This window comes from Chiloscyllium punctatum, chromosome 11, assembly GCF_047496795.1.
Source record: "Chiloscyllium punctatum isolate Juve2018m chromosome 11, sChiPun1.3, whole genome shotgun sequence".
NCBI lineage: Eukaryota > Metazoa > Chordata > Chondrichthyes > Orectolobiformes > Hemiscylliidae > Chiloscyllium > Chiloscyllium punctatum.
This window is the reverse complement of record NC_092749.1, coordinates 93,822,985-93,839,650: the sequence shown is the minus strand read 5'-3', so window position 1 is coordinate 93,839,650 and position 16,666 is coordinate 93,822,985. Positions and strand designations below refer to the sequence as shown.

The window sequence follows — 16,666 nt, the reverse complement described above, 5'->3', positions numbered from 1 at the left end:
TATCTTCTGAACATCACCCACAATCTCAAGGTTCATTGAAACATGGCATCCAATTTTAAAGACCGTGATTAACTGTTATTGTCGAGAATGTCCTAATGATGGGGAGAAAGGAATTCCCTTGTTACTGCTTGCTGTCAGGGATGGACCTAATAGATCAGAGGATTCAATCCTTTTGAGGTGATAATATGGACAAGGAGCAAATACCATTAAGTTGAAGGTTATACTTCCAGCTGGTACTTTGAATTTCAGAGAAAAGCTAATTGAAGAAAGTAATTTGGCCAAAACATATTTGGAGAGTGCTCAAAACACAATGAAAAACAGAGCACATTAATTAATAAGGCCAAAGTTTGAAATTTTAGTCTATATTGGTGTGGTTTCTGTCAAACCATTAAAAGTAAGCCCCACTGGACCATATCAAATCAAAGAGAAACGTAATCATGAGTTATGTAGTGAGGACTTCAGACAGGAAGAAAAATCAATGACTGTGGTAGTTATATTAAAGAAATATTGTTATTGTGAGGATAGTCAGGAAAACAATGTATTTACAATAGGGAAAACAGTATGGAATAATTAGATGACAAAATTCAACTGATAATAGGAGCTGCAGCACACTTATTGTGCTGTTGCCAAAATGAGGTAGATCACAAAGGTTCTGCATAAAATCGACATAGTGACAAAAGTGAACTCATGCCTATTTTTAGAGTCAAGGACTGCATTGGAAGAATTGGACACACAAATTGCCGCTAATATGCACTTGTTCGATTCACTGATACAGCCAAAAAAATGTCAGCTTTTCTAACACCAGATGGACTTCATCAATGTAAAGTTATACTATTTGGAATGAAAAATACACCAATTATTTTCTATATAAATGACTAAATTGAAGCCTTGGTTGTACACAGTTTAACCTCAGAAGAACATTTGTCTGATTGGACTAAACTGTTTGGCTACAAAGAAACAATTCAATTATAATTCTGGCTAGAAGTGAATTTGTGAAAGCAAAAGTGATTTATTTGAGACACTGTTGGACAAGGCTAGAGAAGTGAAATAAGTCCTAAGACAAATGCACAATTCTATGATATGTTGGCATGAGTGGATTTTATCAGAGGTTTGTTCCAAACTTCAGCACTGTGTTAATTCCTTTTGAGATTTTATTAGAAAGGTAGAATCATTGAATGGACATATGATTGTCAGATTGGATGGTCATAAGAATGACAGTTTGAAAGCTGAGCTGATAAATGCACCTGATTTTAGCAGCACTGAACCGTTCAAACTGGCTGTTGATGCCAGCAATATTAGTGTGGGTGCCTTTTATTACAAGAAGATAAAATGAAGATCTAACAGCCTTCCCGTTATTTTTTGAAGAGACTGATTTACGTCAACAGAAATATTTAATAGTGGAGAAAGAGAGACTGAATCTTGTGTTGTCTCTACATCAGTTTCAAATTTACACATTGAACAACTCTGAAGAAACCACTATTTATACATACTGCAATACTTTAATTTGTTTTAGAGAAATTTTGGGACAAGGTTGTTTTGGTAGAGTTTAATACTCCAGCCATATTATTTTAAAATCATTTATTTGTCTGGAAAAACAATATTATAGCAAATTCTTTGTCGAGAGCACATATGAAGGAGATTGATGCAATTACTAAAATGATTTTATATAAAATATGTTGATGTTGAAACATTTGTACATTTAATGTATATATTATTCCTGTTCATAGAACAAAAGTAGTGCTGAGAAGAACATTTTGATGGAAATTTTCATCTTTCTTTGAGGAGTGGAATGTATTGAAAGGTTTTATAAATTTTTATAAGTTTTAAATATATTATCTTGGAAATCTGGATTTCTAAAGAGATGCAGGGAAATGTTAGTTACTTCTGTGAAGGGTTCTCTTTAAAACAAAGATCAGATCTTTGTGAACACTAACGAAATCAAACGTTTTGTCAAAGATCAGATGACTGCACACCTCTGTGGTGTTAATGGAAAGATGTTTATATTGTTGGGTTTATGACATGTAGAGTATATATGTAGGAAATTAGCTTCATTTTCAGTTCAGAAGAATCTACAATTAAGCAAGTTTTTAATCAAAATAGCAGAACGTGTATAAAATAAGCAAGAGCAAATTTATAAAGGAAATTAGGAAGGCTAAAAGGGGATATGAAAAGACTGATAGGTAAGATAAAGGAAAATCCTAAGTTGTAGGGTAAAAGGATTAATGAAGGAAAGAGGAGGGCCCATTAAGAACCATAGCAGTAACTTGTTTGTGGAGCCAGAGGATGTCGACAGATTCTAAATGAATACTTTGGGTCGATGTTCACTAGTGAGGGGCACAGTATAGGTATAGAAATCATGGAGAAAGTCTGTGATACAATAAAAGGAATTAGCATAACAGAGAGGAGGTTCTAAGAGGTCTGGCACACTTAAAATAGATAAACTTCCACGTCAGGATGAAATATGTCCCAGGTTGTTGAGTAAGGCAGAGGAGGAAATAGAGGGGTACTTGCAAAAAGTTTCAACACCCCTCTGCCAAAGGAGAAGTGCCGAAGAACTGGAGGACAGCCGTGGTGGTACCATTAGTCAAGAAGTGAGCAAAGGATAAACCAGTGTTGATGCCTGTATGATTCAGGCAACCGCCAGCTGCTGTCTGATTCCAACAAATGTCAGCTGCAGCTGCTGGTGTGTAGAGAGGAGAAGAGTCAATTCTTACAACTTTACAAATTACTTTATGATTGTATTGAACCATGCACTTATTTCTTATATGTTCTCTTACAAATTAGAGTTTATATATTTTCCCACAAACTGAATTAAAAACCTGTTTTTACACCCACGCAAGTCCTCTGACACTCCCTGAGTAGTCACGGAATATAAAAGATAACTGTTTTCCTGCTGTTGAGGAGGGCTGATGTTGGCCACACACTACTCTCGCGCTCTCTTTTCACATCCTTGACATACAGTTTGATTTGCAAGTGTTGGACTCTGGAGTTATCGTGACCAGTATGCCTCAAGGGTCTTCTTTTATCTTCTTTCCTTATCTTTCTCAAGTCGTGATGTCATTTCCCTGTTGACTCAGGCTCATCTGTTAATTGCATATCCTTACCTTATTGGCTGCAAACCAAGGAGCTAAGTAGCATTACCTCATTGCCCTTCATCCAAATAAGGCTTCTGCATTAAACTATCTTTCTTACTTTTTCTGCAGAATATGGTTGGTACCAAGCAGTACCTGGACTCCGGTCATTCACAGTTTACAAGCTGTTTTCCCCTGTATGTCAGAAGTTTGTTTTTATACTGATCATTCCTAGCCCCTATCGGCAACTAATACCTCTGGATCTCTGCAGCCTCCTGGCTAACATCTCATTTTCAGGAGTATTTCTCCAAAAGGTCCTCCTGTCTTTCTCTATGCAACAACCTGGCTACACCAGGAAACTACAGACCTGTCAGTCTAACCTCAGTGTTGGGGAAACTATTTTATGCAAATCTGAGGGACACAATTAATCTCAATTTGAAGAAGCTGGGATTAATCAAGGGCACTCAGCATTGTTTGACCGACTGGACCGAATTTTTCAAGGAGTTGACCAGGTATGTAGATGAAGTCAATGCTTTTGATGTATTCTAACTGGACTTCTGCAAAACCTTTGATAAGGTCCTACCTAGGAGACTGGTAGCAAAGGTAAGTTTCTCTTTGGGAGATATTAGGTTGTGGTAAAACTGGAGAGAAAGGCATGGCTAAGGCCAAGTGGTGGTATCATTAGTCAAGAAGTGAGCAAAGGATAAACCAGTGAGCCAACGTCCAGTTGAAGTTGTTGGTTAGTTTGCCAGGCTGGTTGATTTCCTTGTAAATGTTTTGTCTCCCTCCTGGGCAACATCTTCAGTGCTGTGTACCCTCCAGATGAAGTACTGTAGTTATAATCTGCCCTGAATTTATACGGTTTTGTCTGTTGTGGTGGATGGTTCTACTTCCACTTTTGTACTATAGTGGTTTGTAGATGTTTCAACGTGTTAGTTTAAGAAACCAGTGGATGAATACCAGGCCTCCAGGGAATCCTGAGCTTGTTATGGTTTAGCCTGTTGCAATATTGTGATGCTGTCCTAGTTGAATTGGTGTCCTTCATTGTCAGTATGTATTGATATGCGGGAAGATTGATCGTATTGATTTGTTGCAGGCTGATGCTCACGTATTCTGGTGACAAATTTCCTGCCCATTTGTATTGTGTAATGTTTCTAAATAAATAAATAGACATACATATGTACAACTAGGAGAAAGTGAGGACTGAAGATGCTGGAGATCAGAGCTGAAAAATATGTTGCTGGAAAAGCGCAGCAGGTCAGGCAGCGTCCAAGGAGCAGGAGAATTGACGTTTCGGGCATAAGCCCTTCTTCAGGAATGAGGAAGGTGTGCCAAGCAGGCTAAGATAAAAGGTAGGGAGGAGGGACTTGGGGGAGGGGCGTTGGGAATGCGATAGGTGGAAGGAGGTTAAGGTGAGGGTGATAGGCCAGAGAGGGGGTGGGGGCGGAGAGGTTGGGAAGAAGATTGCAGGTCAAGAAGGCGGTGCTGAGTCCGAGGGTTGGGACTGAGATAAGGTGGGGGGGGGGGAGATGAGGAAGCTGGAGAAATCTGCATTTATCCCTTGTGGTTGGAGGGTTCCTAGGCGGAAGATGAGGTGCTCTTCCTCCAGGCATCGTGTTGCCATAGTCCGGCGATGGAGGAGGCCAAGAACCTGCATGTCCTTGGCAGAGTGGGAGGGGGAGTTAAAGTGTTCAGCCACGGGGCGGTTGGGTTGGTTGGTGCGGGTGTCCCAGAGGTGTTCTCTGAAACGTTCCGCAAGTAGGCGGCCTATCTCCCCAATGTAGAAGAGGCCACATTGGGTGCAGCGGATGCAGTAAATGATGTATGTGGAGCTGCAGGTGAATTTGTGATGGATATGGAAGGATCCCTTGGGGCCTTGGAGGGAATTGAGGGGGGAGGTGTGGGCGCAAGCTTTGCATTTCTTGTGGTTGCAGGGGAAGGTGCCGGGAGTGGAGGTTGGGTTGGTGGGGGGTGTGGACCTGATAAGGGAGTCACGGAGGGAGTGGTCTTTCCGGAACGCTGATAGGGGTGGGGAAGGAAATATATCCTTGGTGGTGGGGTCTCTTTGGAGGTGGCGGAAATGACGAAGGATGATACGATGTATCTGGAGGTTGGTGGGGTGGTAGGTGAGGACCAGTAGGGTTCTGTCCTGGTGGCGATTGGAGGGGCAGGGTTCAAGGGCGGAGGAGTGGGAAGTGGAGGAGATACAGTGGAGAGCATCGTCAACCACATCTGAGGGGAAATTGCGGTCTTTGAAGAAGGAGGCCATCTGGGTTGTTCAGTATTGGAATTGGTCCTCCTGGAAGCAGATGTGGCAGAGGCGAAGGAATTGGGAATATGGGATGGCATTTTTACATACATACATACAACCTCCAGTTCCCAGTCAGTCATATCCATTACCAACTCCATAAGAGATATAATGCCAGACAAGGGGGTGAGGCTCCCATTCATTTGGCTGCCATCCTTGAGTACCTGACCACCAAGATCTTCGAGTTGGCAGGCAATATGGCCTAGGTCAACAAGTAAGCCATCACCTGCAGTGCACCATCCACAACGACAAGGAGCTCAGCAAGTTGCTGGGAGGGTGACCATCATGTAGAATCTGGACTGTGCTGCTGCCCAAGAGCACTGATTACCCCAGCAAGATTTACATCTGAAGAAGAAATGAAAGAAGGTAAAAATCAAAGCAACAAAACAAGAACCCAACGAGTTCAAGGAAATTTGGCAAATTGAATTTACAACTGGCTGAATGGCTGGAGGCAAAGAGTAATACTTGTGGCTGCTATTCTGATGGTGATCGTAGTCCAGTAGGGTTCCGTGAGGGTCAGTTTTTGGGACCCATGCTGTGTTCAACATTCAACCTGGGAAGAATCAAGGGTCAGAGGAATCTTGGGGTGCATGTCCACTGCTGCTCTAGTTGGTGGGATGGATAGATAAAGTGGTTAAGTTGGCATTTGAGATACTTGCCTTTATTAGCCAAGGCATAGAGTTCAAGAGCGGGGAGATGATGTTGGAACTGTTTAAAATGTTGGTCAGATCGCAATCAGGGTAGTATTGTGTACAGTTCTGAAATGCATATAAGAGGGATGAGATTGTGCAGGAAAGGATGCGAAGAAAAGTTACTGGATCCAGATGTTGCCTGGATTGGAGATTTTTAGCTATGACAAGAGATCGATTCGAGTGGGGTTGTATTCCATGGATTAGAGGAAAGGGATGGGGACATGATTAAGATATGTAAAATTATGGGGAGCATAGACATGGAAAAAAAATTCCCCTTGGTGGGGGGGCTCAGTGACTATAGGGGCATTTGGTTTAGAGGGATGTGAGAAAAACATGTTTTCATCCAGAGGGTGGGGTGAATCTGGAATCATTGCCTGTGAGGATGGTAAAGACAGAAACCCTCATAACATTTAAGAAATATTCAGATAGATTGGCATGGTGACAAGGCCATGGGCCAGTGCTGGAAATTGGATTAGGTGATTGTTATCGACTGGTGCAAGCTCGATGGACCGAATGGCCTTTTTAATGCTGTAGATCTCCATGCAGATGCAACTTAATTCACTGTTTATGCGGAGGGCCCAATCTGTTTCTGTCTATCGGCATTTAACCTTTGTTGATAACAGGTACAATCTGTCTCACTGTATTAATATAGGAGTGTGATGTTTAATTCGGAGTTCAATCTACCATTACATCTGTTGCAGCAGTTTTTGGGTGAACGGTTGTCGACTGTTTTCATGGAGGAAGGGGGAAAATCAACAATCTCGCACTCTGCTCATCCGCAATCCTGTTCGGTGCAGTGCAACGTACTTGGAAGTGGCGTTCCACAGAATTATTTCCCGTGTTTGGACTCACTCCCTCCCCCTTCCTGTACTCAGTGCGCTACGTACTGAGCACGTCCCGTAGGAGGAAGGACGAGGCGCAAACAGCGGCTGGGTTCAGTACAAACTGTGTGCTTGTGCTGTTCGGGTGTGCGCTTCAGTCTACTGCGGTCCCAGAACCTCTTCTCGCCAACAAGGAAGCTATGGCCACTCCGCTGACAGACTTCGAAAGGAGGAAGCAAATAAGCGTGAGGGGGATCGCCGAGCTCGGGGATGTGGTGGAGCTCAAGAAGAGTTTCAACAGGCATTTGCATTTCACACTGGTCAAAGACAGAAATGTCGCTACCCCTCGGGACTACTACTTCGCTCTGGCTCACACCATCCGCGACCACTTGGTCGGACGATGGATCCGCACCCAGCAGTATTATTACGAGAAAGATCCCAAGGTGGGTTATTGCTGAACTGCAATCCGACAACTCAGTCCAGTCACGTCCTCTTCTGGCCGGGTATCGTTATATCCTCCGTTTTATCAACTGTTGACTGATACGGCTTGCACAACATTACATTAGAAATGTATCCCTCTATTGCAGTACAAGTATGCAAGAGTATAAGAGGAATTTTATGTAGTCGCGCTACGGGAAAAAAAAAGATATTAGTTTTAAAAAGATTAAAATGTTTTATTTTTTTAAAAAACCCTGCCAAGAATTCTACTTTAAATATCAATCAATGTGTTCGGTGGTTTATAATTTTAAATTTTAGATTTTTCCAATTCAAAACGACTCATGCAATTTGAACTACTGTAGTAAAATGCTTTCAGCTTCCTTATTGTTTTACCAAGTCTTCATGTTATCATTCAGTTTAATAGGTTTCGTAGTTTGGCGTTCGTTGTATTGGGACAAACATTAGTTTGGCCTGGATTTTCCGGGTGTGGTTTTGGTCTAGTTTGGCCACACAATAAATCTTTAGTCCGCAACATTTAAAAAGAAAACTCTACTTCACTCCAACAAGAATCATGGGATGGTGAAATAGAAAGAGGACCTTCGGGCCTCATGCCTATTCTGGTTGTCTGCAAGAGTAAATCGGCTAACCCCACTCCCCTGCAACTTTTTTGAAAGCCACAACTGAATCTGTCTTCATGCCCAGTGTACACTAGATCCTAATCACTTGTTTAGTAACTTTTTCTTTCTCGTCAATTATTCGTTCTTTTGTTGTTCACCTTTACATCTGTGTTCCCTGCTTTTCAATCTTGGTGATAGTGGACTTTGTCTCTTTTTATCTACCCTTTCTGGCTCCCTCATAGTATTCAACACTATCAAACCATCTTTCAACACTCTTGGAAATAAAACAGCTCCAGTATCTAAACATAATTTTGAGGCAGTAAGTCAGTTGAAGTTAAGTGTTTTTATGGTAATTTGCTTTTGCACATTTTGCCTTATTATGTCTAAATGTCTTTTGACTGCTTTGATAACCTGCCCCCCCCCCCTTCAAAGAGTTGTGTGCATACTACCATCCTCCTAAAATTGCATCACTTTAGTGCATGTCTTTCCTCATTTTTCTTTTCAAAATATATTCTTTCACAATTCTCTGCATTTTTTCATCAGCAGTTTTATTCCCCAATCCACTAGCCTTTGGGGTCAGCTGGTTTGAAATGCAAATGATGCCAACAGTAAGGGTTCAATTCCTGTGCCGGCTGCAGTTAACATGAAAGACCATCCTTCTCAACCTCTCCCTTTGTAACCCTCTGGTTAAACCACCATTCTAATGAGAGAGCAGCCCCATTGTCCAGTAGGACTTTGACGATTTCACATCCTCTTGAAGTTTATTGCTATCCTCATGATTCACAAGTTTTGTGTCCTGTACACCAAAGCCTAGATCATTAATGTACATTAGGAAAAGCAGCAATCCTAGTACTAGAGAATTTGCATTTGTACACCTTCTCCAGACTGTGTGGGGAGGCCTGGAGCGGGGAGGAGGAGTCTTTTTGCTTGTTCCCATCACTAAACCAACTTTGTATCCATATTACAACTGTCCCATTTAATCCATGGGCTTCAATTTGTCTAATCATATACCTTTTTGGAAGTGCAGACACAGCATCAACCAAGGTATCCTTTGTTACCTCACCAAGAAAACATCAACCAAATGATTTAAACAGGACTTTCCTTTTAACAGCCCCCTCTACCCCAACCCTTCATTGGAAGAATCTAGAATCGGGGAGACACAGTCTCAGATGAAGGTGTAAGCTAATTAGAACCAAGATGAGTTTTTTTTTACTTGGGTTGTGAATCCTTGGAATTCTCTAACTCAAGATGCACTAAAAGCTCAATCTGATTGATATCTAGATGCACTTAATGTCAAGAGATACCTCTGAAAGGAATGATGTTGTGAAACTTGAAAGCATTCAGAAAAGATTAGCAAGGATGTTGCCAGGGTTGGAGGGTTTGAGCTATTAGAAGAAGCAGAATAGGCTGGGGCTGTTTTCCCTTGAGCGTCGGAGGCTGAGGGGTGACCTTGTGGAAATTTATAAAATTATGAGGGGCATGAATAGGATAAATAGAGAAGGTCTTTTTTTCTTGGGGTGGGGGGGGAGGGAGGGAAGAGTCCAAAACTAGAGGGTATGAACTTAGAGTGAGAGGAGAAAGATTTAAAAAGGACCCAAAGGGCAACCTTTTCACACACAGGGAGGTGTGTATGTGGAATGAGCTGCCAGAGGAAGTAGTGGAGGCTGGTACCATGACAACACTTAAAAGGCACCTGGATGGATATATGAATAGGAAGGATTTAGAGGGATATGGGCCAAATGCTGGCAAATGGGACTAGATTGATTTAGGATATCTGGTTGGCGTGGAAGAGTTGGACTGAAGGGAACCTGTTTAATATTACACCTTTTTATCTGAAATGGGCAAAAATTAGAATGTTTTAATAAATTTAATATGTTTGAATAACACTAAAATTGGAGGTGTGGTGGACAGCAAAGAAGATTACCTCAGAGTACAACTCAACCTTGATCAGATGGCCAATGGGCTGAGGAGTGACAGATAAAGTTTAAATTAGATAAATGTGAGGTGTTATATTTTGGAAAGGCAAATCAGGACAAGACTTATACACTTAATGGTAAAGTCCTGGGGAGTGTTGCTGAATGAAGAGACCTTGGAGTGCAGGTTCATTGTCCTTGATTCGCAGGTTGACAGTATTGCGAAGATACTGGATTAGTGGTGCTGGAAGAGCACAGCAGTTCAGGCCGCATCCAACGAGCGCTGCTCGTTGGATGCTGCCTGAACTGCTGTGCTCTTCCAGCACCACTAATCCAGCATTTGGTTTTCAGCATCTGCAGTCATTGTTTTTACCTGTATTGTGAAGATGATGTTTGGTATGCTTGCCTATAATGATCAATGCATTGAGTATCGGATTTGGGAGCTGTACAGGACATTGATTCGGCCACTGTTGGAGTATTGTGTGCAGTTCTGGTCTCCCTCCTATAGTGAGGATGTTGTAAAACTTGAAAGAGTTCAGAAAGAGTTACAAGGATGTGGCCAGGATTAGAAGGTTTGAGCTATAGGGAGAGACTGAATAGCAGGGGTTATTTGTCCTGGAGTGTCTGAGGCTGAGGGGTGACCTTAGAGCTTTATAAAATCATGAGGGCCATGGATAGGCTAAATAGGCAAAGTACTTTCCCTGGGAGGAGGGAGTCCAAAATTAGAGGGCATAGATTTAAGGTGAGGGGAAAAGTTTTTTTTAAAAAGGGCCTAAAGGGTAACTTTTTCACATGGCGGTTGCATGTGTGGAATGAGCTGCCAGAGGAAGTGGTGGAGGTTGGTACAATTACAGCATTTAAAAGACATCTGGATAGGTAAATGAATAGGAGGGGTTTAGAGGGATATGAGCCAAAAGCTGGCAAATGGGACTAGATTTATATCAGATGTTTGGTCAGAGTGGATGGATTAGATGGGACAGTCTGTTTCCATGCTGTATACCTCTGACTCTGATTCTCAGGTGAATTGGTGGAGGTAACAAAACAAAAGGAAAATCAGAAAGGGCAGGAGATATTAAGAGACAAATTAGTTATTGAGAATCGTGAAAGAGAATAGTAGTGGCATAAGTTGCTTTTTCAAAAAAAAAATGAGCTCAGTGGAGGTGTAACCAAAATTTGTAGGACAAAATGGGGCACAGATTATGGTTAAACCGTAAACTTTGTTATAGAAGTAAAAATAATATGGATGTTCCTGTGGATGGAAACTCCAGGACATCACTGCAGAAGGCCCAAGCATCTTCAGCTGCTTCATCAGTACCCTTCTCTCATCACAAGGTCAGAAGTGGGGATGTGCAGTTACTAGCAACAATGCTGATCACCATTCACGGTTCCTCAGATACTGAAACTGTGGCCATATGCGACAATACCTCGTGGACATCATCCACACTTAGGCTGAATAGTGGCAAGTAACATTTGCACCACACAAGTGCTAGCCAATGACCATCTTTAACAGGAGAAAATCTAACCATTGCCCTTGGATGTTCAATGCTATTACCAATGCTAAATGCCCCTCTATCAAAATCCTGGGATTGCTCACTATTGACCAGAAACTGAACTATCTATCTAAATACCAGAGAAGATTAGAGACTAGGAATTCTGCAGTAAGTAACTCCCCTCCTGTCTCCCCAGTCTCTGCTCATCATCTGCAGGGCATACGTCATGTGTGATGGCAAACTCTCTACTTGTCCCAATGGAAGTAATTCAATAGCATTCAAGAAGATTGACACCATCCAGGAAAAATCAGCCTATTTGAATGGCATGGAATCCACTAATGTTTACATTGTTCCTTCTGCACTGTAACACAGTGGCAGCACTGGGTACCACCTACAGGATACACCTCAGTAACTCAAGGCTCCCTATACAGCACATTCCAAGCTCATGAACTTTAACACTGATGTGGGCAAGGGCAGCGCATGGATTGGAGTACCATCACCTGCACGCTCCCCTCCAAGCCACATATCATCCTGACTTAGAATTCTATCTCTGTTTGTTCTCAGTTGCTGGATCAAAGTCCTGGAATTGCCTTCCTAAAAACTCTTGTGTCGCTGCAGTTCAAGAAGGCAGTTCACTGTGATCTTCTGGAGGGGAATTGGGAATGAGAAATAAAAGCTGATCTACCTAACAATGCCTGTATCCATGAACAAGTTTTGTTTTATTTACTGGACACCCTTGATGAGACTGTTAAAGCTTGGAAGTTAGAAATTCAAAATAACAGAAGCTATCTGAAAAATCGTGGACCAAGAAGGAAAAGACTAAACAAGAGGAGAAAATATATAGTCAAGCTAGGATGCAGTCAGTTTAATTGGGCAGGAGCAGGCTGGTGCGACAAGTCTGCTAGAATAGTCCTGATGGTGGAACTTGTGAAAGAGATAGAAGTGGCTATTCAGGATTTGATTCTGAGGTTGGAGGATATGAAGGGAAAATTTTGGGGGCGGGGGGGGTTTATGAAGGTAGTGACTGCTATGTAAACAATGGATTAATGTTCATTGTTGAAGTTATGGTCCAGGGCAAAGGAGAATGAAGTATTGGAGAGTCAGTGTTCAGCCTCTGTTGGGTGAATGTTGGTATATCGGACAATAACAGCAGAAAACAAAAACAGAAGTTGCTGGAAAAGCTCAGCAGGTCTGGCAACATCTGTGAAGAGAAAGCAGAGTGAGTATTTATGTTGCAGTGACCCTTACTCAGAACAGTACCACCCTTGTCAACAGGTTTGCCAGCAATGAGTGTAGTTTTTGTTTTTCCCTTTCCCTTTTCCTTTGAGAGGTGTTTCTGATAGATGTTTACAAAATAATGAAGGGTATAGATAGAGTTAATGGGAGTTGTTTTTTTTCCCTAGGATGCGAGATTTCAAGAGTAGGGGACACATTTTTTCAGGTGAGAGGAGATTCATTTAAAAAAGACATGAGACACATATTTTGCAGCTAGTGATTCGTGACTGGAATGAACTTCCAAGAGCAGAGCCATTGATGTGATCTATATGGACTTCAGTAAGGCGTTCCCCATGGGAGACTAGTTAGCAAGGTTGGATCTCATGGTATACAAGGAGAACTAGCTATTTGGATACGGAACTGGCTCAAAGGTAGAATACAAGAGGGTGATGGTGGAGGGTTGTTTTTCAGACTGGAGGCCTGTGACCAATGGAGTGCCACAAGGATCAGTTCTGGGTCCACTACTTTTTGTCATTTATATAAATGATTTGGATATGAATAATAAGTATGGTTAGTAAGTTTGCAGATGACACCGAAATTGGAGGTGTAGTGGACAGTGAAGAAGGTTACCTCCGATTACAATAGGATCTTGATCAGATGGGCCAATGTGCTGAGAAGTGGCAGATGGAGTTTAATTTAGGTAAATGCAGTTGCTGCCTTTTGGGAAAGTAAATCTGAGCAGGACTTATACACTTAATGGTAAGGCCCAAGGGAATGTTGCTGAACAAAGAGACCTTGGAGTGCAGGTTCATAGCTCCTTGAAAGTAGAGTCATAAGTAGATAGGATAGTGAAGAAGGCATTTGGTATGCTTTCCTTTATTGGTCAGAGTATTGAGTACAGGAGTTGGGAGGTCATGTTGCGGCTGTACAGGACGTTGGTTAGGCTGCTATTGGAACATTGTATGCAGTTCTGGTCTCCTTCCTATCGGAAGGATATTGTGAAACTTGAAAGGATTCAGAAAAGGTTGACAAGTATGTTGCCAGGATTGGAGGATTTGAGCTACAGGGAGAGGCTGAACAGGCTGGGGCTGTTTTCCCTGGACCGTCGAAGGCTAAGGGGACCTCATAGAAGTTTATAAAATCATGAGTGGCATGGATAGGATAAATAGACAAAGTCTTTTCCCTGGAGTGGGGGAGCCCAGAACTAGAGGGCATAGGTTTAGGATGAGAGGAGAAAGATATATAAGGGACCTCGGGCAATTTTTTCATGCAGCGGGTGGTATGTGTATGGAATGAAGTGGAGGAGGCTGGTACAATTACATTTAAAAAGGCATCTGGATGGGTAAATGAATAGGAAGTGTTTAGAGGGATATGGGCCAAGTGCTGGCAAATGGGACTACATTAGATTGGGATGTCTGGTCAGCATGGACAAGTTGGACCGAAGGATCTGTTTCTGTTCTGTACATCTGACTAAGTGGTGGACATGGGTACAATTACAGCATTTTAAAAGACATTTGGATAAGTTTATGACGGGAAAGGTTTGGAGGACTAGTTTGACTGAAGGGTCTGTTTCCATGCTGTATGACTCTAAGATTGTTAATTTTGTCCAGGATTATCATTCTTAAAGGCTTCCTACCAATGAAATTAAACTATCTGGCTGCTAGGTTTATACCTGAGCATTGTTTGCACAAACGTATAATTTTTGCAGTTCTCCAGTTCACTTATCTAAGAAGCATTGTGAAGGAGACAGGTAGAAGGGCACATATGAAGACACATAATTGAGATATACAAAACATGAGACCAACCGCGTAATGTTAACTGGAATAGAATTATTGTAAGGGCACAGATGAAGCAGAGTGTTAGGTTCTTTTTCCTGAGGTTCTTACAGACTTGATGCAACTGCAATACGTCAACTTCTGTGAACAGCTAAAATTTATTAAGCAAGTACAAGCTTTGGAGGGACCCTTACCGCTCTTAGCAATGCTTGCGAAGCTGTGTCAAGAGATCCCTCTGAACAAAGGGCCCAGTCCTTCCTTTGTACAAGATTTTACATCACTGTTAGTAATGTCCACAAGACAACCCCCAGCCACTCTCCCAGAGTCACATACCACTCAAGAGACAATGTAGTGATTTGATTGTTTCTGGAAACGATGGACTAGATCATTCCTTAATGGCAAGATCTGATGTAAATCATTTTTTTTAATTGCAGTGTGTGGTTAGAATCTTAACTGCAATGTTATTGACTCTGAATCGCAGGAGATGGCTATGTAAATTTTTACATTTTACCTGCAAGACAGAGAAACAAATCACCCTACCCCTGGGGCATCCAATTTCTTACAGGTTGCCAGAGCAAATTTAACTCTTTAACATCTCAAGAGATCTTAAAATGCATTAGGAGAATATTTTTAGCCAGTATGTTGTGCAGTGAGAGATTATGGCCAGTGCCTCTGCAACTTTCACTCTTCAATATCTTCAGATGTATCCTGTCCGATCTAGGTAATTTATCAAATTTAAATACCACCATCCTTTTGTAACATTTCTAATACTATTCTTTGCAATTTTGGCATCATTTTTGTTTTATACCAAATAAAAATTTCTCTAAAATATTTTGACTTCAAGTGCTTATTAGCTAATTTATTTTTGAAGTGTCATTGCTGTCATAATGTAGGAAACATAACAATCGATTTTTCCTCATTAAGGTTCCATATACAGCAATTAAAAAGATTACCAGGTAATCTGATGGTAAATATTAGCCGGACAGCAGAAGAACTCCCTGCCCCTGTAAATAGCACTATTGGAATTTCTGTGTTCACCCAAGGAAATAAATAGGTCATCAGTTTAATGTCAGATTAAATATAAACAACATCTCTACCACTTCAGCGTTCCCTCAGTGCTACACTGGGCATAATAGGTTAAATGTTTTTTTTAAATATCTAGTGTCAGGCTTGAATTCACAACCTACTGACAGACTATGACCACTGTCAAAATTGACACTATATTTTTGCAACTATTGCTGATTCATTGTGAAGTGGAAGAACAACAAGAATCATTTCCTTAAATGGTCTTAGTCTGAATGTTCTGGCCTCAAAACTAACCACACATGAGATTTATCTTGGGTAGATTGCAGACTAGAAAAGCTTACATGCAGAAGAGAGGTTAGTGTTCAAGAAGATATTGTTATTTCGGTAGCTTGCTATATTCACATGTTTCTAATCCTTGAACTGATTAACAAAGTTTTCTGTCTCTGAATATTTGCCTGGATTGATGTGAAGTCTATATGCGCTATTAGATAAACTCCACCTTTGCACCAATTGACCAGTGTCTCATATAAATACTTCAAAAATTGTAGCCCCAAATGCAGGTACTTCAATCTAGTTTTGCAAGTTATGAGAAAAGAACTGAAATTATTTTCTTTTTCATCTTGAAACAGTTTAATGCAGAAGGTTAATATAATGACCGAAGACACTTTCTCAAAACTTTTCAACCTCTGTTTTAAATTTCATTTTTAAAACTTCTCTCAAAATTGCAAATGCCCCATTATATAAATATACTGTGTATGCTTTACTGAAATTTTGAACCCCAACTTTAACTCATTTATTAGGTTGATAAGACAGTTAGGGAAATCAAGTTAGATTTGAGTTGACAGGGACTGAGCTGGTTCATGCAATTTACAGAAAGCTAAATGTTGACTTCATTTGGCCTGATCTATGCTGATTTAATTGCTGCCCTATGGTATGTTGCTCCAATTGCCTTTGGGTGTATGCTAGAGAGCAGTTTCTAGAAAGGAAGCCTTACATTTACATAATACTTTCATGACCTTGGGACATTCTAAATTGCTTCACAGATAATTAAGTTTTTTTTCGCATTGTAAGGAAGTAGCACCCAATTTGCATGCAACATGATCTTACAAATGTTAATGAGATTTTGTGATGTTGGTTAATGCTAAATGTTCATCAATGTCCATGAGAAAATTCTTCTCTTCAGATAATGCAATGGAACCTTTTGAATCCACCCTAGTATCTGTTTAAACACTGATCTGAATGATAGCATCTCCTCAGTACTGGATTGTCTGCTTGTGCCTGTGAAGTAAAACTTTGAACT

General features: G+C 41.1%; 1 protein-coding gene across 1 annotated transcript in view; it reads left to right on the top strand.

The window, feature by feature from the left end:
• The first annotated feature begins 6,973 nt into the window (after positions 1-6,973).
• pygb (phosphorylase, glycogen; brain) overlaps positions 6,974-16,666 on the top strand; it is a 102,843-nt gene continuing 93,150 nt past the window's right edge. The window contains exon 1 of the mRNA XM_072581302.1: positions 6,974-7,335. Within this exon, the coding sequence (XP_072437403.1) occupies positions 7,093-7,335 (243 nt within the window). The 5' untranslated portion in view covers positions 6,974-7,092. The remainder of the gene's footprint in view (positions 7,336-16,666) is intronic.